Source organism: Lipotes vexillifer, unplaced genomic scaffold (assembly GCF_000442215.2).
Source record: "Lipotes vexillifer unplaced genomic scaffold, Lipotes_vexillifer_v1.1 scaffold63, whole genome shotgun sequence".
NCBI classification, from domain to species: domain Eukaryota; kingdom Metazoa; phylum Chordata; class Mammalia; order Artiodactyla; family Lipotidae; genus Lipotes; species Lipotes vexillifer.
The window spans coordinates 1,902,890-1,929,960 of NW_006784492.1; the positions used below are offsets into that span (position 1 = coordinate 1,902,890).

At 54.5% G+C, this 27,071-nt stretch overlaps 1 protein-coding gene across 1 annotated transcript in view; it reads right to left on the bottom strand.

The window, feature by feature from the left end:
• The window catches only part of SORCS2 (sortilin related VPS10 domain containing receptor 2), a gene marked incomplete at its 5' end in the record, with an annotated part of 504,457 nt that overhangs the window by 281,277 nt on the left and 196,109 nt on the right, over positions 1-27,071 (bottom strand). Inside the window, one exon of the mRNA XM_007456900.1 lies at positions 25,856-25,923. Coding sequence (XP_007456962.1) covers positions 25,856-25,923 — 68 coding nt within the window. The remainder of the gene's footprint in view (positions 1-25,855; positions 25,924-27,071) is intronic.

Here is a 27,071-nt window from a genome sequence, read left to right on the forward strand (position 1 = left end):
ACCTCCCTCTGCCCTGCCCTTTCTGGGCAGGGACCACCAGGGCTGAGCATCTCCGTGAAGTCAGGTGGTCCTGAAAAGGCCCAGCCACGGCCAGACCCCTCAGGTATAAAACATGGGCAATCCATCCTTTAATTAATGAAAGTGAATCTGTTCTACTCAATCCCAGCTGCCTTTCCAGGGACTCTATGAAAACAAGAGCATCCTCCATGGCCTGGGGGGAGGCCATGGCCAGATGGGCTGCATCCCAAGGACCCACGGCTGCCAGCTGGCCCGGGCCTGGGTGTGCACAGGAGCTTGCTTCCTTCCCAAACAGCCCTCCAAGCAGAGCCCCGGGCGAGTGTGCCCTTGCCACTCTCTGCCAGCATCCGTACTCATCCCCAGCATCACGGTCACTGTCAAAGGCTGCTGGGTCCCTGAATCCGGTCACACTCCAGCTCCTGGCCCCTCCCCACCTTCCCACCTTCCCACCCCACTGCTATCCCTACTTGTCCTCACTTAGACACTCTGGCCCATCCCACCCCCGCAGGAGCTCAGGGGTGGTGACAGATGGTGGACCAGGACCAGAGGCTACCCTGGACTTGAGTCACTGTTAGTTTTGCTTCACTCCCTGCCGGGTTCGAACGCTGCTAAGGGAGGGGTGTTACAGATGCCCAGCCCAGCAGGCTCAAATCTCTGTGGCCCAGAAAGGGATGGGGTTCTATCTGGGCCCCGCCATGGGGTTCAGGCTCCAAGCTTAAGCTTCGATTGCATTTAGGGTCTGGCTCCGATGCAGGGGCTGGGGTGAGAAACAGCTGCATCCGATCCATCAAAGACCCGCAGGGGCCCAAGTGCCCCCCTCCACACACACGAGGATTTGCTCTTCCCTTCCCAAGAGGCCCCCGAAACTGACACAGTTGCCCGTAACACTACCCTGGAGACTACCTGGAGACCCAGTCTGTGCCAGAACTCGCCTCAGGTCAGCCAGGACTCTCCAAACCCAGGCGCTACTCTAGAGGCCGTGCTGGCAGCAGGCAGCATCCGTCATGCCAGGCCCAGAAATGGCCCCATTTCCCCCATCTCCTATCACCATGGAGACCTCCCTTGTCTGGATGGCCCAGCTTCCATGGACCAACCCCGCCACCCTGGGAAGGCTGCCCTCATCACCCCGTTGCTCTGAAACCCCCCAGATTCACCGTGCCCCCACTGTCATTGGGGCCGGGCCTGATTTAGCACAATGGGACATTTCTGGAACAGTCACGGAGTCTTTGGGGCCACTCGGCAGAGCAGAGAGAGGTCAGGCTGTGCAGAGGAGCCCGTTCAAGCCTGGCTTCACCACTCACTGCTGTGTGACCTTGAGCAAGTTCCTTAACAAGTCTGAGCCTCAGTTTCCCTGTGCATACAACTTGTATAATAAAGGTACCCCTCCTGTGGCATCTGCTGGAGGATTTATCGAGGTACCACATCGGAGCTGGGCACACATGGCTGCAGATGCCTGTGATACCCCATCGAGTTATGACACCAACCCCTGCCTGAGCCGAACGTTTGCAAGTTCCTACAGCTTGGAGAACACTGGAAGTCGGGCCAAGGCACGCCGCCCAGAGGGAAATCCGGGCCCGAGTTCACCAGGCTGGCCTTAGAGAATCTGTTGATCAGATGTCCTGGCCACTCCCAGAAATCCGTTCCACTGCGTCAAGTCTAAATGCTGAGGTTGGCTGGGAGATTCTGGCGGCCACAGGAATGGTGGGTAGTGGGTAAAGAGAGAGAGGAAGTGAAGGAGACAGAGAGACAAAGAAGGAATCTTCCCGTCTCAGTGAAGTGGCCTGTTTTCCCTCCAGAAAGTGGCATCTGCAACACTTTGAAAACATATGCTTAATAACTGACCCCCGAGGGCCTCGCCCAGGTCAGCCGTGTGTGCTGGGAAGGTCCTTTCCAGAGGAAACCCCAGTGGCAAGGCCCGCACAGCCCTTCCAGTTCTCCACTGGCTCGGGGGCACCCACCGGCCGGCCCCAGGATCCAAGCACGTGCTCGCTGGCCGTGGGAAAAGATGCCCTGGGAATAACAGGGTCGACCCTGAGATCTCTCCCTGAGATAAACTGGGCCCTGGTCCCCAGCCGCAGCTCCTCAACCATCTTCCCGGGTCTGCAGCCAGACAAGTGAGATGCTTCCTGCTGCGGGGTAAAAGCTACAGCTCTGAAAACCACCACGCTATCCCTTCCTGGGTCCCGCGGGGAAAGGGCAGGGTTGCCCCACTGTGGACCTGGGCTGTGGGCCCGACTCTCGGGAACGGACCACCGCTCCCCTGTACCTCAGTTTCCCTTCTGTAACCGGAAGAGGTTGGATGAGATGGGGACAGAGCACAAACACCCCAGGGGGTGGTGGACAACGGCCGAAGCTAGGCCCCTTGTAGGGGGCAGCCCCGCGGCCCTGGGAGGACGCGGCCCATTTCTCCAGAGGTCAGAACTGCCTGTGGGAGATCTCGAAATTCTTAAAGACTGAAATCTCAATAGTCTTATTTTAAAGGCCTCTTCTGGCCAAAGCAAACACGCCTGAAAAGGAGGCCTGGCCCATAGGGCCCCAGCACGTGACCTCCACAGGCCGAGAATCTCCTGCTGGAATTCAGCACCCGGGCCTCCTGACAACTCCGTGACGCTCAGAAGCCCAGCCTGTTTCTTTCTTTTTTTTCATTGAAGTCGAGTTGATTTACAATGTTGTGCTTAATCTCTGCTGCACAGCAACGTGACTCAGTTATACACATAGAGACATTCTTTTTTTAATATATTCTTTTTCATTATATTCGATATCCGGGCTGTTTCTTTCTGATTCCTCATCCAGTCCCTGAAGGTGCTGGAACCCCTCTGGTGTCAGGTTGCTGATGGGAGCGGATTATGTTTCATGGAGCCATTTATTTAGGACAATGGGAGTGATCACCAAGGAAGGGAAAGCTGCATCCTCCCAAACCAGTCTCTCAGGCTGACCTGCCCAGGGGAGGGTCTAGATTAGGAAACCAGGGACAGAAGAAAGGGAGACAGGGGCCTTCCAGGGGCTGTCTTACCTAAGTGTCACAGGGATGGGATGGAGAAGCTATGTACGTCGCCCAAGGCCACTCTGGCCAGTACTGGGGGTGTCCACACTGTCACTCCACAGCCGTCCAGGGACACGGATGGGGGGCACCCAGCAAAACGGAAAACGCAAAGCTCCAGCATCACCCTGCTGGTTGCAGGCAATGTTAGTTTAGCAGAACCTGATGCTCTGGAATGTGACCCAATGAAGAAAGCAGAAGAGGGGTCACGGGGGCCTTGGAATCCTCCACACAGGGCTCCACCCTCACCTGTGCCCCCAGCCCCCAGGCTCCTGGGCTCAGCCCACACAGGGCCAAGGTCAGGGGCAGGGCGGGGTCTGTTCCACCCTCCTGCTGAGCCCACACCCCACGTGGGCCAGAGAGCGCCGCCCCCGCCAGCTGTCCCCAGAGCCAGCACCTGCACCTTCAGGAGGCTGGGAGCATAGGGGCTGTGGTCTGAGGTCACTTACACCCCGACTTTGGCGCTGGCTGTGATGGGCACTGGCCGGTGACCTTCCTGGGAGAGGTGGGAGCCACTTACCAGGTCTCGTGCACACCCCTTAGGGATGACGAAGCCGTGGTTCCTGCTTCTCCTGCTGAGACCCGCCTGGGAAAAGCCATCACCCACAGGGACTGTGAACCGAGGAGCTGCCAGGAGCCAGCCCCGCTGGGGTGAGGAAGGGGCAGCCAAGAGGAGGGGCTGCTACAGACGTGCTGGGGGACTTTGGGCAAGCCGCTGGATCGCTCTGTTCCCCACCTAGTTCAGAGGGCTGTGTAGACCCGGGTTCTACAGCCAAGAGGCAGCCCCAGCCTCCACACTGGGCAGACAGAGGCAGTGAAGCCAAGAGGGGGAAAGGGACATCTCAGGGAACCATGGCACTCAGGCCAGGATCACCCAGGAGCTCCCCAATCCTTTCTGCCCTTGGCACTCCTGCGGGCAGAGGGTTTTCTGAAGAGGGGTGCGATTATTACCCCATTGTTCAGAAGAGGAACCAGAGGCAGGGTCCGGTCCCCACCACCTCCTCCTCACACAAAGCTGGGAAAAATGTGAGGCACCAGGGTTACTGGCCAGCGCAAGGGGGACCAAATTTCCTGGGAAAAGCCAGCCACATCCCGTCTGCTCAGCTGGGACAGCAGCATCCTCCCAGCCAGCTGTAATGGTAGACCTACAGACTCCTAGAAGGCTGGAGGGGTACAGAATCTTCCTAAATGACAGTGTGCTGGTGCCAGCTCACACCAGCACCACCAGCACACACCAGCTCACACCAGCTCACACCAGCACCACCAGCTCACACCAGCTCCACCAGCTCACACCAGCTCACACCAGCTCACATCAGCTCACAACAGCTCACACCAGCTCCACCAGCTCACACAAGCTCACACCAGCTCACATCAGCACCACCAGCTCACACCAGCACCACCAGCTCCACCAGCTCACACCAGCTCACATCAGCTCACACCAGCACCACCAGCTCACACCAGCTCACACCAGCTCACAACAGCATCACCAACACACATCAGCTCACACCAGCACCACCAGCTCACACCAGCTCCACCAGGTCACACCAGCACCACCAGCTCACACCAGCACCACCAGCTCACACCAGCACCACCAGCTCACACCAGTGAACCAGAGCTGATGGAGCTCATCTCCTCCCAAGGCTGTGTTCAGTGACTTCCTCCTGGAAGCCTGAAATCGACCATGGTGGGAAAATTTACACCATGGACACCAGCAACAACTTCACATTAGGTGGATTTTTGTTTTGTTTTGTTTTTTGTCTTCCTGGAGTGATGACTGTGAAACATTTACCACTGTTCCTAAAGCTCCGGAATTCAAGAACCGAAGCCAGCCTCACGCCCCTGTAATACCTGCCAGGCCTCTCCAGCCTTCCTGACTACTGACTCTGCCTGGCACTGGGCAAGCGTGGGCACTGGTCCCAGCCCAAGGCAGACCTGCCCCTCCGCCCCCAGAGCAGCTCCCAGACCAGCCAAACAGAATTGCCAGTCTCTCTGCTTTCAACTCCGCGGGTGGGCCTCCTGTGTGCCAGGCACTGTTCTAGGCACTGGGACACATGCGTGAACCACACAGGCAAGGCTGCTGCTCCCTAAAGGCTGCTGCCTGATGGGGGCAGACAGACAAGCCATCTATGGAAAAATAATACCAACGTTTGGAAATGGAAATTTCATTAAAATAATATCATCACAAATAATGCTCTGAAACCCTGAGAGATCATGATAAATGCAATGCAGAGAAGAGAGCATGGAGTAACAGCATCTAACGGGAAGAGCTACTTAGGAGAGGGGTGTCAGGGACGGTGGCTCTGCGCAGGTGGCACTGAGCTAACATCTGGCTAATGGGAGCCTGCTATGTCCCGGGAAGGGCTTCCAGGAGAAGCTGGGGCAAAGGCTGGGGAATGCGAGAGCGGGGCAGGAAGGTGGGTGTGGCTGGAGTGAGCACCAGGGCCACGGGAGAAGTGACCCAAGAGGTAAGAGGCATTCCTTGGGGATCCCCATGGGACGCAGGGAGAGGCTGCAAGGACCTCCGGGTGTGATGGAAAGCCATGGGTCGGTCATAAGCTGGGCAGTGACGGCTCCCCTTTGCTCTGTGAAGTTCACGTTGGTGGCGGGTGGACCCTAAGGGGGAAGGGAAGGAGCAGGGGGGCCAGAGCAGCGGCGGGTGCAGGTGTCCAGGTGCTGGAGGTGCCACGGGGACGGAGGGGGCAAGGGTCCAGGTTCGGGATATATCCCGGAGGAAGAGCCAACAGGGCTTGCCGGTGGCTTCGATGGGGAAGAGATTTCAGAGGATGCGAGTCTGAGAAAGGGTGTACAGAATGGTCCGAGTCCTAACACACCCTTGTCCCAACACACAAATGGCCTGGGGCAGGAGCACAGATGGGGGTTGGGGGCCACCCACTTCTGCCCCCACCCAGCTCTGCCCTGCACTGCGAGGGACCTTGGGCATGTGTGCGGACTGCAGCCCAAGCTTCCCCTCCGCATCCACACACACAGCCACTGCAGCCCCCTTCCCTCAGGAGGGCCGGGGGAGGGGCCTGCCCTGGCTGCGGGAGGGGGCGGGGCCTCCACTCTCCCAGGGCTGCAGGCTCTGGGAGCAGCACATCCCCTTGGCCCGTGGGACCCTCATCCTGTGGGAGGGTGTGGCCCGAGGAGGCCCCGAGAAGGGTGCTCTGAAATGAAGGGGGCCCTGGCCGCCAGGTCTAGTGGGGGGACTAGAGGTGGCACAGTCCACGGCGATAAGGAGGTGCGGGGCTGAGCGCAGGTCGTGGGATGGGGGGCAATGGGGTTCGGTTCAGACACGTCGAACCGAGGTCGCCTGTCTGATCAACCTGCACAGTTTGGCGGGCTCCGTCTCCAAAACGAGGGGTGCGGGAAAAATGATGGAAGGCGCCACCGACCAGGTTGGTCCGTCATTTCACAAGTGAGGGGTCGGGGGTCAGTGAAGGCAGTGAGTGGCCGAAGGTCACACGGAGGGAGAGAGTGACCTTTGGGTCCACCCCTCTGCCTCTGGCCGCCCTCTCCCGCAAGCCGGCCCCGCCCTCTGGATGTCCTTCTCAGCAAGAGGACTCAGGTCATGATCTAACCCGCACAAATACCCAGGGGACTGGAGGAGGCCCAAGTGGAGACAGACTCAAAGTGAGACCTCAGCAGTCAGTCGTACAGCGGAGAGATGATGATGGCACAGACGAGGCGGGGACACAAGAGATGGTGACAGAGCCTCCGGACCCCTCGAGAGCCATGGTTGTGGCTAGTCACCCCACTAGCCCCAGGACCTGGTGGGCAGAGATGCTGGGCCGGTGGCTTTGGAGGCCGCATTCACCGCACAAAGGGACTGTCAGCTACAAACTGGCACTCGCCACTCGCACTTGCCATCTACCTCTACAAGGATTAAGCGATATGCTGCGGCAGCTGCTGACTTTCAACACCCGCTGAAAGGAGTTCAGGGCGGAGAGCAGGAAGGAGGCCCTCTGTGCTCCGGGAAAAACTGGCAGAACAGGGCTTCAGAGAGTTAGATATTCTCAGGAGATGGTTTTATCAGCCCAGTTCCTGTATCTCCTCATATCTAGAAAAGCACTAAATTCCTCCACGGTGACGTCTGTTCCTCATGACTAGCAGAAACCTTCTACAGAAAATATGTGGTTGATTGCACGTACTCCCCCTTCACCAAAATCACAGACATACTGGCCTTCCCCCCTAACTGTTTGGAGCAGTTTCTCAGAGCTATCTGAGATGCTGTCCCCCGGGCTACAGTCCTCATTTTGCCCCAAATACAACTTAACTCACAACTCTCACGTTGTGCTTTTTTTTTTAAAGTCGACAGGACTCAGGCCTGATTCAGTGACGTCCCCTCCACACTGCCTCAGCCAAGGGCAACAGTGCTGCTTAAAAAAGGACGACGAGGTCATAACAGCCAACGCTTCCTAGGAGCCAGGCCCTGGGTTACATATTTTCCATCCATTACCTCATTGGACCCATTTTACAGAGGGGGTAACCTGGGCTCAGAGAGGGGAAGTGACTTTCCCAAGGCCACACAGCTAACAAGACAGAGCCAGGAGGAACTCATCTCGGGCCTGAAAGCCTGGGCTTTAGCACCTCTCATGCAGGCTTCAGGGGAGAGAAAGCTGCAGAGGGGCTGTGAGAACAGGGTGCCTCTTGGGAAACGTGTGACATAGTGGCTCAGGGCGGGGGCTGTTCCCTCTGACACACCACCGAGCCCAGAGCTCTCTGGGTGCCTGCAGCCAGCATCCTGCATGGGGACCCAGGCAGACTTTCAACTTCACACACTGTGTAGGCCAGGGAAGGAGCAAAGCAGTGGCAGGGTCCCCAGTCTCCAAGGAACTGAGAACCAGGCCCGGGGCTCTGTGTCCAAGGAGGAAGCAAAGCCTGGCAGAAGAGATGGCAAACATCTGCTGGGCACCCTGGGCACGGTGCCCGCCTCTCCCACGGCAGCGTGCAGCTCGGTGCCAAGCCGCGGACACGCTTAAGCTCTGTTTGGCATCACGCATGCCATGCGGGCTCTGGCTGGCGGCATATGGCAGATGGATCACTCCTGAATCCCACCAACCCCCCTGAGGGATGCTCAGCGCTGTGATCTCAGAGGGCACTGTTTCCCTAGCACCTGGGCCTGCCGCCTCCTCCCCAACAAGGCGTACACATCTTTCCTGATACTCACCCCCTCCCCCCGTGTCCGAGGTCACCCAGTCCACATGGGGGCCTCCACCATAGAAAGGCCCCCCGGGATGGAACCCCAGATCCTAGCTCTGCCTTCCGGGCGCCCCCAGCACTGCCCACTTCCTGGGCCCCAGGACGGCACTTGGTAGTGTGGAAACAGCCATCATGCCCTCCTTAAACCCTCTCGTCTCCAGACCAAGCCCCCCTGTTGCCCAAAATGGCCTGCATGCATGCCCCTTTGCAATGGCCCTCCCCTCCAGAGACGGAGCTATTTCCCTAACCCTTGAACGGAAGCTTGGTCTTGCTCCTGCTTTGGTCAATACAACGTGCGGAAGTGACGTCATATGAGATTCAAGCCCAGGCCTGCAGCCCCAGGTATTTCCCTTCTTTCTCAAATCTCTGTCCAGCTGCTATGTGTGCAAGCCAGGGCCAGCACGCTGGAGGACAAGAGGGACAAGTGGGCCAGTAGCCCCTCTGCCCCAAGCACCGGCCAGTGAAGCCCCGGAAGCAGAGCTGCCTGGAGGATGGGCTGCAGACACACGAGGGAGCTTGGCCGAGAACAGAAGCCCCACCAGGTTCACCCACCCGCACTGTCCAACCACAGAAGCATAAGCCAAATGGACGGTTGTTATTTTAAGCCACTAATGTGCGGGGCCGGTCATTACGCAGCAAAAGCTAACCCATATACCTCACCAGCCCCGCTCCGTTAGTGGTTTGTCCTGCAGAGGGCACGGCTTCCAGCTCCCTCAGGGTCTGAGCTAGACATCTTTGAGACGTGATGTCGTTTTTATAAGGTCCCCTGCAGAGTGGAGACCATGGCCTCTGCTGTCCTCCACACACCTGCCTCCCTGCTAGCACCAGCTGGCAGTGTCCCTCCCGCCCTGTTTCTCCAATTCTCCCCACTCTCTCCTGTTCCAGGATTTGGCGTGGGTGGTCCGAATCCCCCGCAGCTGCTCGCTTACTGGGGTTCAACCCTAAGTCTCAGTTGGATGCTGCTTCCTCCAGGAAGCCCGTCTAACCTCTGGTCTAGTGTCACTCCCCTCCTCTGCACCCCCACACACTTCCTCTGTGACAGACAGCATCCTGGCCACCTGTCTGCCTCCCCCTTGAATGGAAGCCCCGGGAGGGCAGGGGCCAGGTGTCTCCTGGAACTCTGAGTGCCCCAGGTCTAGGAAAGAACCCGGAGTGGGTAAGTGTCCAGAAAAACTAGCTGAGGGAGGGAGGGGGCATGGAGAGGAGGCACGGGTGACAATGTCTTAGGTTGGTAAGGGCTTCGAGCTGATGGCACCCAGTAGGTGCTTCACAGTCAGGTCTGATTGTGTGAAACCAGTCCGGAAACTCAACCTCATTCGGGATCCTTCGAACCCTCCGCGGGCTTTTTCCCGTATGTTCCCACGTCGTCGGCTGCAGATGCGCCAGCACCAGAGCCCCTTGAGGGGCCGCTCGTCACAGTCTTCTCCCACGGGCCCGTGGGGAGCCTCGCTGACCCTCCCACCCAAGGCAACAGGGTGGTCCTCGACCCACTCCCCATGGACCTGACCAAGGCTCTTGCCCCTCCCAACACCCCAGCACTGGCATCGGCCTGAGCCCGGGGACGGGACTAGATGTCCAGAGTCGAGACATAGGTAAAGGGTCACGGCCGGCAAAGGGCAGCTTCCTTGAGAAGTGCCCCCCAGTAACGGCCGCCCCTGCTCTGCAGAGCTGGGGGAGGGAACAGACCCATCTTACAGGTGGGCAAACAGGTTGAGAAACGGTGAGCCGCTTGCCTGAGGCCAATCATGAATGGCAGAGCTGGGACCTCCAGAATTAGGTGCCACAACAAACGTTAGTTTTTCACCCAAAACAAAGTAACATTCCCAGCGTCATAAAAATGGCTCCGTGGGATGAAGTGAGAGAGTGGCACGTACCTATATACACTCCCAAATGTAAGACAGCTAGTGGAAAGCAGCCTCAGAGCACAGGGAGATCAGCTCGGTGCTTTGTGACCACCTAGAGGGGTGGGATAGGGAGGGTGGGAGGGAGACGCGAGAGGGAGGGGATATGGGGATCTATGTGTACGTATAACTGATTCACCTTGTGATACAGCAGAAACTAACACACCACTGCAAGGCAATTATACTCCAATAAAGACGTTTAAACAAAAACAGCTCCGCATCTTGGACCCCGTGCTAAGCAAACTTTACCAAGAGTATCTCGCACTCCACCCCAGCAGGCCCCTTTTTGTCGAAGAGGCAGCCAGGGCTCAGGGAGATGGACCGATTATCCCCGGCACCGACCGGTCAACGGCAGAGCTGGCCAAGCCCCTTGATGCCGTTCGGCCGCTGGCACATTCCCTGGACGCTGCTCGGCCCGTAAACAGGTTTATGGCTGCATCCTTCAAAGCACACTCAAGCGAGGTTTATTACATAATAGAAAACAAAGATGGGTTTTTTTCATATGTTTCCCACTCAGGGAGTTTTATTAAAATGCAATAAATCTCCAGGACAGAGTGTGACTTTAATGCAAAGGGCAGGAGATGCAGCTCTGCTCTTCTGCAGACGGCAGGGAAAGGCGGGGTGGGGAGGGTGCAGGATGTGAGTGGGGGGAAAGGGATGCAACATTCTGGGTCCTGCCCATCCCAGGCTCAGCCCCCCCGCCAAGAACCTCAAGGAATGGGACTTTGTACTCAACTGGGTCCTGGAGGACAAGGAAAATGAGGCTTTGTGGTCCAAGCACCTTGTCAAATACCACCTCCCTACTCCATGGCTCTGCTAAACCATGCCCCCCTACACCCTGCAGTCTCGCTGTCCCCTCCCAACGCTGCAGCCCTGCGCTCGCTCTAATCCACAAGCCCCCGCATAGCGCCCCACCGCCTATCAGACAGAGTTCAATGCTCTTGGGCTGGCACACAAGGTGTCCTTGGTCCAATCCCTGCTGGACTCCCTAGCGTGGTCTCCCACCCTCCTCTGCCCACCTCACATTTTCGCCACTTCCAGACTTCTTAGGATTCCTCTCACACCCGGCTGGTTCGTGCCTCTGTGCTTTTGCACATAATGTTTCCTCTGTCTAGAAGGGTCTTCCTCTGCCTGACTGCCTGGAAAACTCCTGTTCATCCTTCAAAGCCCAGTTCAGATATCACCTCCTCTGAAATGTCCAGTCACCCTCTCCCATGGGTTCCTTAACAGTAGATAGATGTTGGTCCCTCCTTCAGCTCCTTCCTCTCTGACAAGGTTGGTGTCTCATTCACGGCCTAATCCTAAGGCCTGGCAAAGTGGCCTAGAGAAGAAGAAGATGCTCAAGAAATATTTACAGAATTCGATTATCTGAAAACAGTCTTACTATCTCATGTTCAATCTTGGTGTCCCAGCCAGGTCTTCAAGTGACCAGAAACAGAGACAACCTAAGGGCCATCACCTGTGGATGCCTTCATGCCCTGTGTGGTCAAAAGAATAATGAATCCCCAAACGTGTCCACATCCTGAAGCCTGCAGCTTGTGTGTTACCCTGTAGGCAAAAGGGACTTTGATGATGTGTAAATTAAAGACTTTGAGATGGGGAGATTATCTTGGATTATGCAAAAGAACCTACTCGAATCACATGGGTCCTTAAAAGGGAGAAACTTTCCAAGCTATGGCTGGAGAAAGAGATGGGGAAACAAAAGAAGGGTCAGAGGGAGGCAACACAGAGGAAAAGACCACAAGCCAAGGAAGGCAGGCAGCCTCTAGAAGCTGGAAAAGGCCAGGAAAAGAGCTGCCCCTAAAGTCTCAGGTAAGGAAGTCAGCCCTACTCGCACTTTCACTTTAGCCAGCGAGACCCATATCAGACTTCGCCCTCCAGAACTGTATGAGAATAAATTTGTGTTGTTTTGAGCCACTGCGTTTGTGGTAATTTGTTACGGCAGCAAGAAAAAAACAATGCATCCCGTGCACCAGCCTGGCTGTTTACCACGGGTTTCTCCCAATCCCTGGGCATTGCCCAGCCTCTGCACCATTGCCCCACTGCCTAGATTGCCTGCTCCCCCCGCCCCACTTCACCTGCCCCTTCCTGCCTAGTGAACTCCTATTCATCCTTCAGAACCCACTCCCCAGGTCCCTCTGATGGGACCCTGTGCCCTGGGGTAGGCCTGGACACCGCATCCCCTGAGGCTCAGCCGTGCCTCCCAGTGCACACACTGTAGGGCACCATCTTGGATTCTCTGCTCTCCCACCGGTTGGCCAGATCCTGGATGGCAAGGGCCGGTGCTCTGTTGATTCTGCATCTTTGGTGCCAAAGCAGTTCCTGACACATCGTAGGACCTCGGGAAGCAACTGGTAAGTGACCAGGGCTTGGGGTGGTCAGGGTCAGAGGCCTCCACCCATTTGTGGAGTTTGTAGAACAATAAGGAGGACCTCACCTTGCTGCCCAAGCTTTCCTTTAGCTGGAGGTACATTCGCGCCAGGAAAGGAGGCACATTTATCTTATTTCCTCTTTGCCTAAATGGCTCTTTAACTTCTCTGCTCCCAGTACAGTCAGTAACAGCCTCAGGGACAGACTCTCCATACGCTCAAATATACGGCGGAATCCCAATACCCTGTAATCCGACAGGCAGGAAAGAAACTCCACGCTTAAAATTCATCCTAAGAAAATAATCAGAAACGTGGAATAATGTGCGTACCAGGCCAAGAACACAGCTTTCTTTACATCCTTACGTTAGTGAAAACTGAAAATGACGCAGATGTCTAAAAATGAGGATTTGGCTAAACGAATAATACCTCTTTCATCTGAGGGTATATTACATGGTCACTAAAAACAGTGGTTTTGAAAATATGTGGGAGCATAAGAAAATGTTTAATACATAATATTAAATTGGGATTCAAAATTTAAAAAACATGTATATAGTTACATCTTAAAAAGACTGGTGAGGGGACTTCCCTGGTGGTGCAGTGGTTAAGAATCCGCCTGCCAATGCAGGGGACACGGGTTCGAGCCCTGGTCCAGGAAGATCCCACATGCCGCGGAGCAACTAAGCCCATGCGTCACAACTACTGATCCTGCGCTCTAGAGCCCGCGAGCCACAACTACTGAGCCCATGTGCTACAGCTACTGAAGCCCACACACCTAGAGCCTGTGCTCCGCAATGAGAGAAGCCACCACAATGAGAAGCCTGCGCACCGCAACAAAGAGTAGCCCCTGCTCGCCGCAACTAGAGAAAGCCCGCACGCAGCAACGAAGACCCAACACTGCCAAAAATAAAGAAATAATAAAATTTTTTAAAAAAGACTGGTGAGAATATTCATCTTAAACATTAACATTTGTAATCTCATAAGGTGGCTTAACACGGGATTGTTTTTATGCTTCATTTCTTTTATAGTTTCTAAAATTTCTGTGATGATCATGCACTATTTTTAAAAAGGAGATTTTTTTTAGGGAGAATTTTCTGGAGAGGAATTAGCAACACCCTTACCAAGAATATACCTTTTAAAACGTTTAATGGCATTATACAGCGTCCTATTTTGAGGAAAGGGTAGGTGGTTACCACTGAATTCACCGTAGATTTCAATCAAGCTCAGTAAATCCCTGGGCACATCCCTGTTGTGAGTTTCTGCCAGGTGCAGAAACCACAGGAAACCCAGATCCCAGAAGAGATGGGGAGGTGGCTGTGGGATAGGGTCTGGGAGAGCCCAGAGAAGGGGCCCGACCCAGCCAGGGCCGGGGTGGGGATGGGGGACTTGGCAAGGACAGAGGGGGAGGGGACACCTGGGCACAGAGGGATGGGGAGACGGGGAAAGCAAGAGGGGTCCTTCAGGGGGCTGCTGCTGAAGCCCGGGGGGTGGTGCGGGCTGCTGCCCTGCCGGAGGGGTGAAGGTGAGGGTCAGGGAAGAACCCTAGAGGGAGAAGCTGCAGCGTCAAGAGGACCCGCGAGATGGTTCTTAGCTAAACGCAGGCCCGAGAAACAGCGCATCACCTCAAAACTCATAGGCCGCCCCTCCCCACTGAGCATCTGTCTCCCATTTCTCAAAAAAGCATCTGGGACGGTCGTACGGGTTGGGAAGCTGTGCCGTGCGCTCAACATGTACAGGGCCACGCTGTCATCATCGCTGCAAGAGAAACCAGATGCCCCTGCAAAGCATCAGAAAGCTAAATTCAGAACCAACACTCTGCTCGGGGCCAGGCTGAAGAACCCGGAACCTGTATGCTTTCCGATCTCGTCTGCTCTGTCCCTGAGAACTCTTCTAGAGCCCAAGGAAGGCCTCTCCAGCCTTCAGGAATGGGGTTGGGGGAGCAGGATGTAGGAGAGGGAGAGAGGAAACCACAGACGCACATGGCACGCAGGTGGGCCCAGGTGCGCAGGGGCTCCCTAGAGGTAGGTACCACACGGGAAGCTGGGACTCGGGGCTGACTGGGATAGAGGAGGCCAGATCACCTTCCCAAGGCCAGCAGCTGCACTCCTATGATGCAGCCTCGGGTGCGGAAGGAGTTTCGATATGTGTTGCATGTGGATCTGGCAGAGCTTGGCGGGCTGGATGCCGGGGAAGGTGACAAGGAGCACACATGAGATGCCACTGTGGCCACAGCAACGTGGAAGGCACTGTGTAGTAGGGAGAGCTGCCCCGGAAGAGCAGGGAGCCTGTGGTGCCCGAGCGCCGGGGATGAATCTTCTTCCAGGAAGCCTTCCCTGACTACCACTTCCTCTGCTCAACAGAGTGGGGCTGTCCAGCGCTCCCCTGGTTCTCTCAGCCCCATCACAGTGCGGACTACCTGCATAACCATGGGTCATTTGCTTACCTGCTAACGCTACTAAAGTATGAGTCTTGGGGGGCATTACCGCACCTTACTCAAATACAGAGGCTGGACGGAAGGATGGGTGGACCCATGACGGATGCGTGGGTGGATGGACATGCACAGATGGAGAGATAGGGGATGGATGCACCAATGGATGGATGGATGATGGATGGGAGAGAAGAGGGCAGGGAGGCCAGGGGGATGAGGAAGAGAGGAAAGAGGCAGAAGAGGAGGAAAAGCCAGTCAGCAGAGAAGCCAGTCGGCAGTTCTAGTGACCGGCGGGGGTCCTTGGAGCTGGGACAGAGGAGCCCGGACCTGAGAAGGCCAGGTGCTGGGGTCAAGATGCAGAAAGAAGAGGCCTGGGCGTTGGGGATACTGAGGGATTTCCTCAAACTTCCTGTGACCTCTCGGCCACCCCAGATCTGCCCCAGAGTATTTTGCAGGCACCTCGAGGCCTTGGAGGCTGACCTCATCCAACCGTTGATTCCAAATGCATTATTTATTGAATAGACTCAAATCCTGGAAGTTTTCAAGTCAGCACCTCCCTCGATTCCTATCTGCTCTGAGTCTTGTTTAAATCAAACTCAGATCCCCATGGTGACGCTCAAGCAAACACAGAGAGAGACTGGCCCAGGGGTGGAACACGGCTGGTGGAAAGCCAGCCGGACACTTCAGGGCAAGAGGCCGAGGCAGGAAGCAGCCCGCTGACACCTCCTAGGTGCCAAGCGTCGCACGCAGGACCTGTTGTCACGCTCACAGCCACCGCGAGGTCTGTGCCGTCAGGCTCATGATACAGACGACGCCCGGGGAGGGAAGGCACAGAGCCAGAATGGAAACCGGATCTGTCTGGGGACGCTGAGCACGCAGCCACCCAGACCACAGAGGACTTCCAGCACCTGCCGTCAGCCAACTGTCTAAGACTTTCTCTCCGGGCCACAGAGGGCAAGGCTTGTCCCCTGTTTAACGTCCCTCACGAACACTCAGCACTGTCTACCTGTAAGGACCCTAACAGCTCTTTGCCCAGACATTCGGGAGCCCCTAAGACACAGGCTGTGATGACCGAGGCTGCCCATGGGCTTCTGGAACGCTCTGCACACGGCCTGGCTCTGCCCACCTCACCCTCAGGACAGCCCAGCTGGGCAGACGTCCCCACCCCCAGGCCATCATCCGCCTCCGCAGCGAAGGACCCTGATACCCTTCACGTTAGTGAATGTCAAGAGGCCACCGTCTGGGGACTTCCCTGGCGGTCCAGTGGTAAAGACTTCGCCTTCCAGTGCAAGGGGTGCGGGTTCGATCCCCGGTCGGGAAGCTAAGATCCCACATGCCTTGCAGCCAAAACACCAAAACACAAAACATAAGCAATGTTGGAACAAATTCAATAAAGACTTTTAAAATAGTCCACATCAAAAAAAAAAAAAATCTTTAAAAAGAGAAAAGAGGTCATCGTCTAGCTGTGGTTTGATGGCTCAAATTCCCTAGACTCTGCATCCTCAACACATAACCCTACAATTCTCTATGTTAAAAAACTGGAGAGGGCTTCCCTGGTGGCGCAGTGGTTGAGAGTCCGCCTGCTGATGCAGGGGACACGGGTTCGTGCCCCGGTCCGGGAAGATCCCACATGCCGCAGAGCGGCTGGGCCCGTGAGCCATGGCCGCTGAGCCTGCGTGTCCGGAGCCTGTGCTCCGCAACGGAAGAGGCCGCAACAGTGAGAGGCCCGCGAACCCAAAAAAAAAAAAAAAAAAAAATGGAGAGAGAGGGAGATACCCTAGGACCGTAGAACCAAATCTGGTTTGAAACGAAATGGTATCAAAACACGGTAACATTACAGGTAAACAGAAGTGGTCTGGAAATCTCAAAGGCCAGCTCGTCTAGAATATAAAGTCTATACAGCAGAGCTTCCCAAAGCTTGTCCTGTGTAAAACCAACCCCAGGAAATGCTCAGCGGAACAAAAATAAAATAATACGTAAAAATTAAAGTGTGTAAATAAAACAAAATTTAAACAAGTAATTGATGCAAATAAAAATTAAATTAAAATTTAAAATAAAATAAATTTTTTTTAAAAAAGAAAGCTCATGGAATCAGCTGGGATAGAGAAATGCCACACCACCTTCTCCTGGAGATGTACGATGCCCGTTGGGGTGTTAGAGACTCCAGTACATCCTACTGCAAAGGACCCTGATGGGTTTTCTTCCACCTAAGTAAGTTTATTACCTGACTTATATGACCACAAAACATGCATTTTCTGGAAACACCTATGACCACCTGTGATACTTTTGACTGTCATTCAGCAAACATTCACTTCACTCCCCTCCCCTCCCCCACTGGTGTTGGGTTTGACCTGTGACTTGCACTGGCCAATGCAATTTAGCAAATGTGAGGGAACAGAAGCCTTATATGTTCTTGAGGGGTGGGGAGGGCTTGACTCTCTTGCTCCCGTGTTGTGCATGGGAAGAACGGGTCGTGATGGCCTTTGGCCAGTCAGCTGGGCTCCCAGCACAAATGCAGATGTAGCAGAGCCAAGCCCACCAACCTGCAGCTCAGGTGGAGCTGCCCGGCCACCCCAGCCTAAGGCAACCAAATCACAGTTGCCTCAGCGGGAGAGAAGTTCCCGGTGTTTGCCACCGAGTCTGGGGTGACTTGTTACACAGCATCGTTGTCACTGCGGCTGAATAATACACCAGCCTACAGAAATACTCTTCTAAGAATCGCATATTAAAAAATATGACATAGAGGAACATTCTTAGAAGGTGTTGGGAAAGAATGAATGGCACATAGTAGGAGCTCAGGACACAGTTGGAGGACACCCATCTTAAAATTAAGGGTCCTGGGGGCTTCCCTGGTGGCGCAGTGGTTGAGAGTCCGCCTGCCGATGCAGGGGACGCGGGCAAGGAAAGACAGTCATGGAAAAACATTTTTAAAACATCTGATCACTAAATTAAAATGGCTTTTGTCTTTCAAAAGTTATTCCTGTTACACCTGAAACTAACACAATGTTGTAAATCAACTATACTCCAGTAAAATTAAAAAAAAAAAAAAAAATATATATATATATATATATAAAATTAAGGGTCCCGGAGAGGACTTGTGTTATTCACAGTGGAGAGGCAGAGTTGAAGAAAAAATTAAGCAATAGATGGGCACGAGATACGAGAGACTTGAATAGTCAATAAACAAAGGACAGTATGTTCAATTCCATGAAAAATCATGCAATTGCAAAATAAAATAATATTGAACTACGCTCTCACATCTGCTTGAATGCAGACATACAAAGTCTGATGATTCCAGAGACGTGGGGCTGGAATCACTCTGCAAACAGACTGACAAAGGAAGAGAAAAAGGAAGGTGGAGACATGGACAGATAGTCTCTGCAGCCCTGATGAGAACAGCTAAATCCGGGGGGTAAAAATCCTCGCGTTCCCACAGCAGGGGAAGGCTTAGCTCAACCAGCTTACGTGGCCTACAGGGATAAATTACCAGTTACTCAGCGGGAGCATCAATCACACTTCTAAAGGCAGCACGATGCCATTTACATTAATTTTTAAAACACAGTAAACCGTAGAACATATTGATTGTGGATAGACTGGTACTTGTGTACTTAACACATGATGCCCCCGTGGGGACGAACCAGGCAGGGTTACTTCTGGGATGGGGATGGTGGGGCATGGGGGAGGACGAAGGAGGGAGGAGAGAGCTGGGCTGCATCAGAATCTCGAGCGGTGTGTTTTCTTTAAGAGCTGGAGGTCCCAGAAAGTAAAAAGAATTAACATCTATCACAGCTAGGGAACCGGTACTGGGCTAGACTAGTCTCTGCTGCGGTAACAGCTGAAGCCCTAAATTCCAGTGACTTAACCCATATTATTCCTGCTTACCATCCACTGGCTCAAACAAATCATATGACCCCAAAATAACCACAGGGGAGACCAGGGAAGGGAGGAAAAGCTTGGATTATTTGGTGAGCACATAGTTGTCTCTGGCACGTGGGTACCCAGGGAAGCCGGCACACCACACTCCGCGCTTTCTGTGCGTGTTAAAGATTTCATGATTCAAGTGAGGACGACGGGAGAGAATCGCGCTCCCCCCACCCCAATAAAAGGGTGGGAGTTCCACCAAGTCACTCAGAGAAAACCTGAGACCCGCCCCATGGGTATTCCCGAGGTTGCCCCCAGCTGAAGGTCCTGCCCAAGGTCACAGGTGCGGGTAGAAGGGCAGGGCTGGCACGGCCTTCACACCGTCCAGGCACAGTGTGAATGGGGCCGTGGACCAGGGGCTGCATCACAGCAGAGGGAAGGTGGGCCGAGGTCCACTTTCTCTCTGGCTCAGAATGCTCCCAGCCCCTCTTGTTCTGTCTGACGGTGTCGGGGCCAACTCTGTGCTTCTGGCTCCTACACCACCTGCATGGAGGGCCTCATAGACGCGAAGGGTCTTGTAGGTCCCGGCGGTGTTTCCCAAGGACCGCATCTCCATACTTCCAGCCATTCATCCGTCATCTGTCCATCCATCCCTCCATCCTCTCAGTCGTATGTTTATCGGTACATCTATCCCTGCATCTGTCCACCCATCCACCCATCTGTATATGCATCCGTCCATCCATCCACCCAGCGCCCAACATCACCTTCCGTGCCAGATCTGATCTAGGTTCTAGGCATCGGGAGACCACAAAGGTAGGCCCCACAGGTCTCCATCCTCAATCAGTGTATGTTCTGCCAGGCAGGTGGAGGAGGGAGTGGGGAGCACGGAGAGACAAACTATATACACAGGAACCCCTACACTCAAGGAACGATGAGCTAAGGAATGCCTGGGGACTGCTTTACGCTGAGTAGTGGGGTGGCTTTTCTGAGGAAACGAGGTTTATGTTGAGATTGAATGTCCACAAGGAGGCAGTACCCGAGCGTCAGCGCCAAGCATACGCTGTGCCAGCTGCCACAGGAGGGACGGGCCCTTGCAGGGTCAAGTTTCAGCCGGCAGGCCGGGTGGCTGGAGACCGAGGAATAAGGTGGGGGTGGGGGGAGTGGAGGAGTTGGGGTGGGGGATGGGATAGGAGTCAGGGGCTCAGAGTCTCTGCAGGGGATGTGACGTGGATGCCAGTCCAAGAGCCCTGGGAAGCTGGCAGGATGCTAAGCCTCACTCCCAGCCAGCCCAGCCCCTGGCTACTCAACGCGTGGTTCCTGGACCAGCAGCCTGGGCACATCCAGGAGCCTGTCAGAAATGCAGACCAGGGAAGTCTGAGGTGCACTGCTCTGGACCAGCCCTTCCTGGGGCTGTTCTCCCCTGGGGCACTTCTGAGACATCCCCACACTGCGTCCACATCTTCCAAGGCAGGGCCTGAGCGGTGGTAGTTTTTAAGAGCTTTTCCGGTGACTTTTACATACCTCCCGCTAGGGGCCCACCGTCTACCCACTGGCCATTGCTCAGCTCTCGAGGGCTTGCGTTTACCTTGTTAGGAGCATTTATGAGGCAGCCGAGTCTCACTGGCCATTTGGGAATCCAGCTTCGGAGACACAAAATGGGCCTCTCAGGACCCCAGCCCGGGTTGGCCAGCGGCAATCTGGGCTCTTGAAACTCGGCCCTGCAGTTGCCCAGACCAAGTCATGCGAGCCGTGAGCACTGTCCAGCACTGCTCAGAGTTTGCCTAGCAGCCCAGCAAGCTCAGTGTCACCTGAAACTTGTTAAAAACGTGGAGCGTCAGGCCCCACCCAGACCTGGGAATCAGAGTCTGAATTTCGGCCAGACCCCAGGTGATTCACACGCCCCTGAAAATGGGAGAAGCCCTTCTTCGGGAGACGGATTTTTCAATTGGGGACAATATCGCCCCCAAGGGGGCACAAATTGGTTCTTGAGGGGTGTGAAGATTCTTACCGTTCATGTACAAAGCACATATCCCACATAGAACTTAAACAGAAATACAGTGATGGGCAGACGAGGGATTGGGAGGAAAACGTCTAAGAAGGCTCCTCGCAGGAGGGAAGGGGCAATCATGGAGAAACAGTGGGTCCCCGTTTTCACACTGAAAGGCCGGCCTCCTGGAGCCCCCTCAGTTCCTGTCTGTCACCCACTCTGCCTGAACTCCCTCGGCACCTAGCAGAGAGCCCTGAACCGCGGGAAGAACCTCTGGCGTCCTCCTGCAAGGCGGGGTGCAGGAACACAGGAGGACACGTACAGATCATTTCGTTCTAATTTTCATATTTCTCAGACTATTTATCCTGATCTTAAAATCGTTACAGTTCTATCAGGAGATACAAATTGCACGTGAGGCCTTTAGATGCTCCGTGAGCATCCTTGTTCTTCTATACTTGCCGCCGCAGCTTCTGGCTCTGCCCACCGAAATCCCCCCGCCCCGAGCTGCAGCTTCTGGCTCTGCCCACCGAAGTCCCCCCGCCCGGACTTGCATGGGGAGTGGTGGCGATGCACGGGTGTTGGCCACGGAGGCTACCAGGGCAAGTAAGCAGGACAAGACGTGGGCGTGTGTGCATGTGTGCATGTGAAGTCCCTAAGGCCTTGCAAGGAGAGCGGCTGGAGGGTGGAGGCAGTGAGGTGAGCTGGGATCCCCTGAGGATGCAGAGGGAAATGTGGCTGAGGGGACAGAGGACAGGGGCAGGTGCAGGAGCCATCGAGGCAAACAGATCCAGGTGTGATCCCAGAGCTTGGCGATGGACTGTGTACTCGGCTGAATGGTAGCACCAAGAAAGATCTGTCCTCATCCTAACCCCCAGAGACTGTGTGCGACCTTATTTGGAAAAGAGGCCTTTGCAGATGCAGTTAAGTTAGAGATCTGGAGATGAGATCACCGTGGATTACCTGGGTGTGTCGTAAATCCAAAGATAAGTGTCCTTATAAGGAACTCGCGGAGGAGAGACACACCACCCGCGGTGCTGGGGGGAGGCCAGGTGAAGATGGAGGCAGAGATGGGAGAGATTCGGCCACTAGGAGCGCCACCAGGAGCTGGAAGAGGCAGCAAGCCTCCTCCTCCAGAGCCTCCAGCGGGAGCCCGGCCCTGCCCGCATCTCGATTTCAGACTTCTGGCCTGTAGGACTGTGAGAGAACAAATTCTTCTTGCTGTAAGCCCCCAGTGTTCAGTCATTTGTCCCAGCAGCCCCAGGACATTTGCACAGACTGGACGTGCAGGCCAGGGCAGGGTCAGCCAGCTCCTCTAGTTACCATTCGCCTCAGGAGGCTCCAGGAAGAGAGGTGGACCAGCTCTGTTCTCGTCCAACCCCTGAGGCCAACCAGCAGCTTTCTCAGTGGTGCGGGGCTCCCTCCCTCCCACCCACGCCTGCACTGATGCAAAGGGGCCCGGAGGCTGAACAGAGAACGGCACCCACGCAGAAGGAAGGGGCAGAGTGCTAGACCATTGAAGCCAGCCAGGGAGAGACACTCCTGACAAGTGGCCCATGAAATGCAGGACAATTAAAAATGCATTCAGCTTAGATTTCGGAGAGCCATTTCCAGAATGTAAATACCACACCTGTCATTAAAAATGTATTTATTGCAATTACACAGGAGAATTCTTGGGAGGCTGGGTGCGCGTTCAATAAGTGTGTCTTTAATAACCCCATTGAATATGTGTTGCCAGGCACTGGCACCCTTAACCTCCCTCCACGTGCACCCTAAACGGCGGACAGAGGGCGGTGGCATCCCAAGAAATGACCGATGCCAATCTTTCCCCTTCCAAACAAACTCGCACAAGTCTCAAAATAGAGAGGACAGGAGTAGACGATGCTCACAAGAGAAAATGCGATTAAACACAGAAACTGCCCACCCTTGCTAGGAATCACAGGCATGCGAATGAAAATGGCACTGCCGTCCCTCTGGGCCGGTAGGTTAGCAAGTTTCGGAAAAGCTGTCAGCCTGAAGCTGGCCAGGAGGCAGGGCACTGCCCCAGGTGGAAGAGCTGCTTTCCTCCTGAAAAAGAATCTGGCACTTCCGCATGCCAGCGTAAATCTGCTCAGTAAAGATGCGTCCCAGGGAACAAAAAGGAAAGGAAAGCGCCGTGCTGAAACTTCTTACGGCAGCAGCAGCGCTAAGTACCAGAATGAATCGATTCAAGGGGCGAGTGCAGGGCCATAAAACGTGACGCAGCCCGTGGCACAACATGGAAAAACGGGAACCATCTTGTATGCGTGAAAGAAAGAAGATTCACAACTTTATTCTACGTCTCACTGTACAACTATCTCAGCATAAGAGGGATGAGATAAACAAAGAAAGTAATTGGGCCCCACGCGTGGGGATGTGGGTGAACTGTCTTGAAATGACTGATGCTTCTGCATGTATTTTTAATAAAGGAGAGAAAATGTCTGAGTCTAGAGACAGTAATGAGAAAGGAATGTGGAAAATTAACATCTGTTGATTTGCTTTGGATTAAAACTAACTTTAGAGGGTGTGCTGTCTCTTTCAGCTGCCCAACCTCCCATCCAGGGATGTTTTATCCCCATTTTACAGACAAGGAGACTGAGGCTCTCGGGAGGAAAAAGAGGCCCCTGTGGAGCAGCTCTGAGGTGAGTGGTTTGGCCTCCTTGAGACAGGCTGGGACCTGGGACCCTTTGCTGCAGCGCTTGCACCTGGACAAACATCTCCTGGAGCAACAAAATACAAAGAAACTACAAGCGACTAAAAATAACTGCGAGCCCGTGGAGTTGGGGCAAATTATGGACAACACGGATACAAACAGACCAAAAACCCAACTTCTGAAGAGCCGGCAGCAAAAACAGGGTGTCGGGAGCAAAAGCAGGTCCTGAGCATGCTCCCCTGTCCCCCTGCACTCAACCCCACGGAAGGGGTGGTCAAACCACTTACGCTGCCCCTTCTCCCGGGACCTGCCCTTCCCCTCACCCCATATAAGGAACCAGCTCGCTGCCCTCAGGGAACAAGCAAGGGAACCTGTTGTTTGTTTTCGCTCCCCCCTGCTGCAGCAAGGGCCCCAGTAAAGCCTTGCCTGAATTTCTTGTCTGGCCTCTGATCAATTTCTATTGATTAAGGAGGCCAAGAACCCTGGTCCTTAACATCCTGGTTTCCCTACCTGCTTCTGAAGATTTCTGAGTCTGGAGGCCTGGTCCCCATGCTGTGGGGCTGACCAAGGTCTGTTCCACCCGCCATGCTACCCCGACTAGGACTCGCAGCAAATTTTAACTGCACCCAGCAACTCTGTCTGAATCAGCACACCTTACACCAGGAAGGCCCCTTGACTACCCGAAGCAACATTTCCGATAACCTCACTTTCTCCGTCCCCAGCGGTGCTGAGACGCTTCGAGAGCAGAGGGAAGCTGGTACCCACACTCAGGGTGGATTAGCGAACGTTCATGAAGATCTGGGCTGACAGGCAGGAGCTGGGGAATGCGTTCGTTAGTCGAGGAATTCCGCTAGGAGGAAGGGAAGACAAGTGCCTCTCTCCACTTTGCAGCCAAGGGGACCTGTCCTTGGACCATCCACCTGGCAGGAGGGAGCCCTCCAGGGGCCGGCCCTTCCCAAGGAGATTGGCCCTGAAACCAGTCCTCAAATGTGAATCTTCAAAGGGCGGCCGATGAGATGTCACTGGAACTTTAATGCTCTCACCACTTCCCAATCTCCTCGCAAACAATGAACGGCCTTATCGGACCCCGGAGGGGCATTTTTGGAAGCAACCTCCTTGGTGGGCGAGTTGCTTCAAGGCACGAGATCAGAACAGTACCAACACATAAAGAAGTTGGGGGTCGCAGCAGGAAAACATCTGTCGCAGACTGCTTGTCCTGAGGCCGGCGATGGAATTGGAAAGCAGGCTGGTGACTTTGGGAGGCAAATCCACGGCTGAGAGGGGCAGGCTAGGAAAGGTGCTTCTGTTGGAAAAGGGAAGGAAAACACACAGCTCCCCAGACCCCACATCAGCACCAGGGCGACCAAGCCGGCTGGTCCAGGGGCAACCAAGCCGGCTGGTCCAAGGCAACACTGTTCCTCATCTAGCAAAGAAAGCACGCAACTCAAGGGTCATTTCGGCAACTGGCCAAAGCATTACGGAATTCCCTCAATAAGAACCAACAATGAATCATGGAGCGCCTTCACTAAAAGCAAAGCCAAAAGTCAAAAATAAATCAACTCAAGGTGGTTGCACACAAATCAGGAGTCCTGATCAGCAGGTTTCGGTGTTTTTAGTGGATTGCAAATTTAAAAACCAATTAATTATTACTCAAGAAACACATCTTGGAAAGCAAAACGGTTCAACATCCAGGCAACATGGGAATGGCGCACGGGGCCCGACGGACACAGCATCCTTGCCCGAGAGAAGCTTTGAAACCACAGCCCAAGATGCTGGGAAACTTCCTTCCCCTTCCTGGGTGAGCAGACGTAAATACAAAGATAATCATAACCAAAATGACTTCTCAAGGCCTCCTTCTCTCCCACCTCATTTAAAACATCAAAGAGGCTGCCTAATTCTGGGGCTGAATTCACATTTCACATATAAAGAGATAGTACCCGTCGTTGGCCAGGGGCGTTATTTATTTACCAAGCTCTCTGGGCTGAGCCAGGAAGAAAGAAAGACACCCGGACCGTGAGGATAATCGGTGTGTTTGGGGGACTCCAGGAGCCGTGTCGGAAGCTCAGAGCACAAGCAGAGGAAACTGTGCACTGAATTCACAACGCAAACCCGCTTCCCCGGGGGGAGGAAAAAAAAGCGAGAACACAGACGGAAAGCAAAGAAAGCAAAGAAGCCTTCTGAACGGCTGTCTGTTCTCCAGCCCTGTCTGTGTCACCGACGAAACACTTTATTAGCTTTCAACTTCTGTATGCGTTTTCTAGCCAAAGAAAAGTCGAGAGGCCGCCAGCCAATGGGGGCTGCTGCAGCCGGGCCTCGGGATCTCAGAGCCCGGCCTGGGAGACGCGCAGGTGTGGGAGGAGAAAAGGCCCACCCTCGGGCTGACTTACCGCCACAGAGAACTTTCCAGAACCTTCCCCATGTCTGCATGGTAATTCTTCGTCAGGATTAAGATCACCTGTGGCGGCAACAAAGACAAATGCAGAAATCAGTGGATTTCAAGGTTCTGAACGGGGGATATGATAGAACACTTCCCCCACCCAGGATTTGGGGTCTCTCCGAGTGTCAGCTGCCCGGGCCTCTCTAGTTGACCCCAGAGTCCCGGCCACCTTGCCCCAAGGCACTCAGACCTGGCGCTGGTTTCTGCTCTGCAGAATGATTTGGGGAACATCCCCGTCCTGTGAAGTCCACCCAGTAGCTGCCACTCGGCAGGAATCACTCCAGCTCGGGCCTGAACTATCTCAAACTGTGGTCCAAGGGATGCTGAGGTGGTGGTCCTGGTGGGCACAGAACACATGGGGCAAGGCTTCCAAAGAGGGGCTTAGTCCCCACCAGCGCCTTCGAGAATGACCAGAAGCTGGCCAGCACGCAAGACAAGGGCATCCCCGGAAGTACATGGTGCCATTACGTTCCCCGGAGTGGCGGCTGATGACAGAGCCAGCGACAGCGGGCTGGGAAGGTGGGCGAGGACAGCTGGGACAGCTGGAAGGGCCCATAAATCATCGACGGCACACACACGTTTTATTGGTGCTAAACTATTCACCGCACACACTGGGCCCTACTTAACAAGACATCTTCATTTCATGCCTGTGCAGGAAATGCAACTGTTTATAAAAATGAAAAGAAACGTGTGTAAGAGCACCCCAAAACTCTCCCCTCAAAAATGTAACAATCACAAGGAAAGGAGGCTTCATTCACCTGCCGGGCAGGAAAAGAGCCCCCTCCCCAATGACTTAACGAGCCACTGCATTTTCCTGGACATCACACTTCATTTCACTCACTGCCAGACCCTATTAGCTGCTCCTAGCATTCCCGTTGCCATGGCAACCCCGGGAGGTAAAGTAGGAACAGCCCCTGGGTCCCAGCGGTGCCACTGGCCTGGATAATTTAGGGTCACCACAGTGGCCATCCCCAAGTTTGGTTCCTTCTCACGAGCAGGACTTTCTCTGCTCTCCGTCTTTGGGGGAGTAGCCGCTGCAGCAGTTTGGTTGGTCTTCCTTTCCCTGGTGATTAAAGCAGGGAAGATATAAGGAAGGGATGTCAAGTGAAACAGGCCAGTGTGCATTTTAGAGGCAGCGATGATTAAAAAAAAAAAAAAAAAAAAAA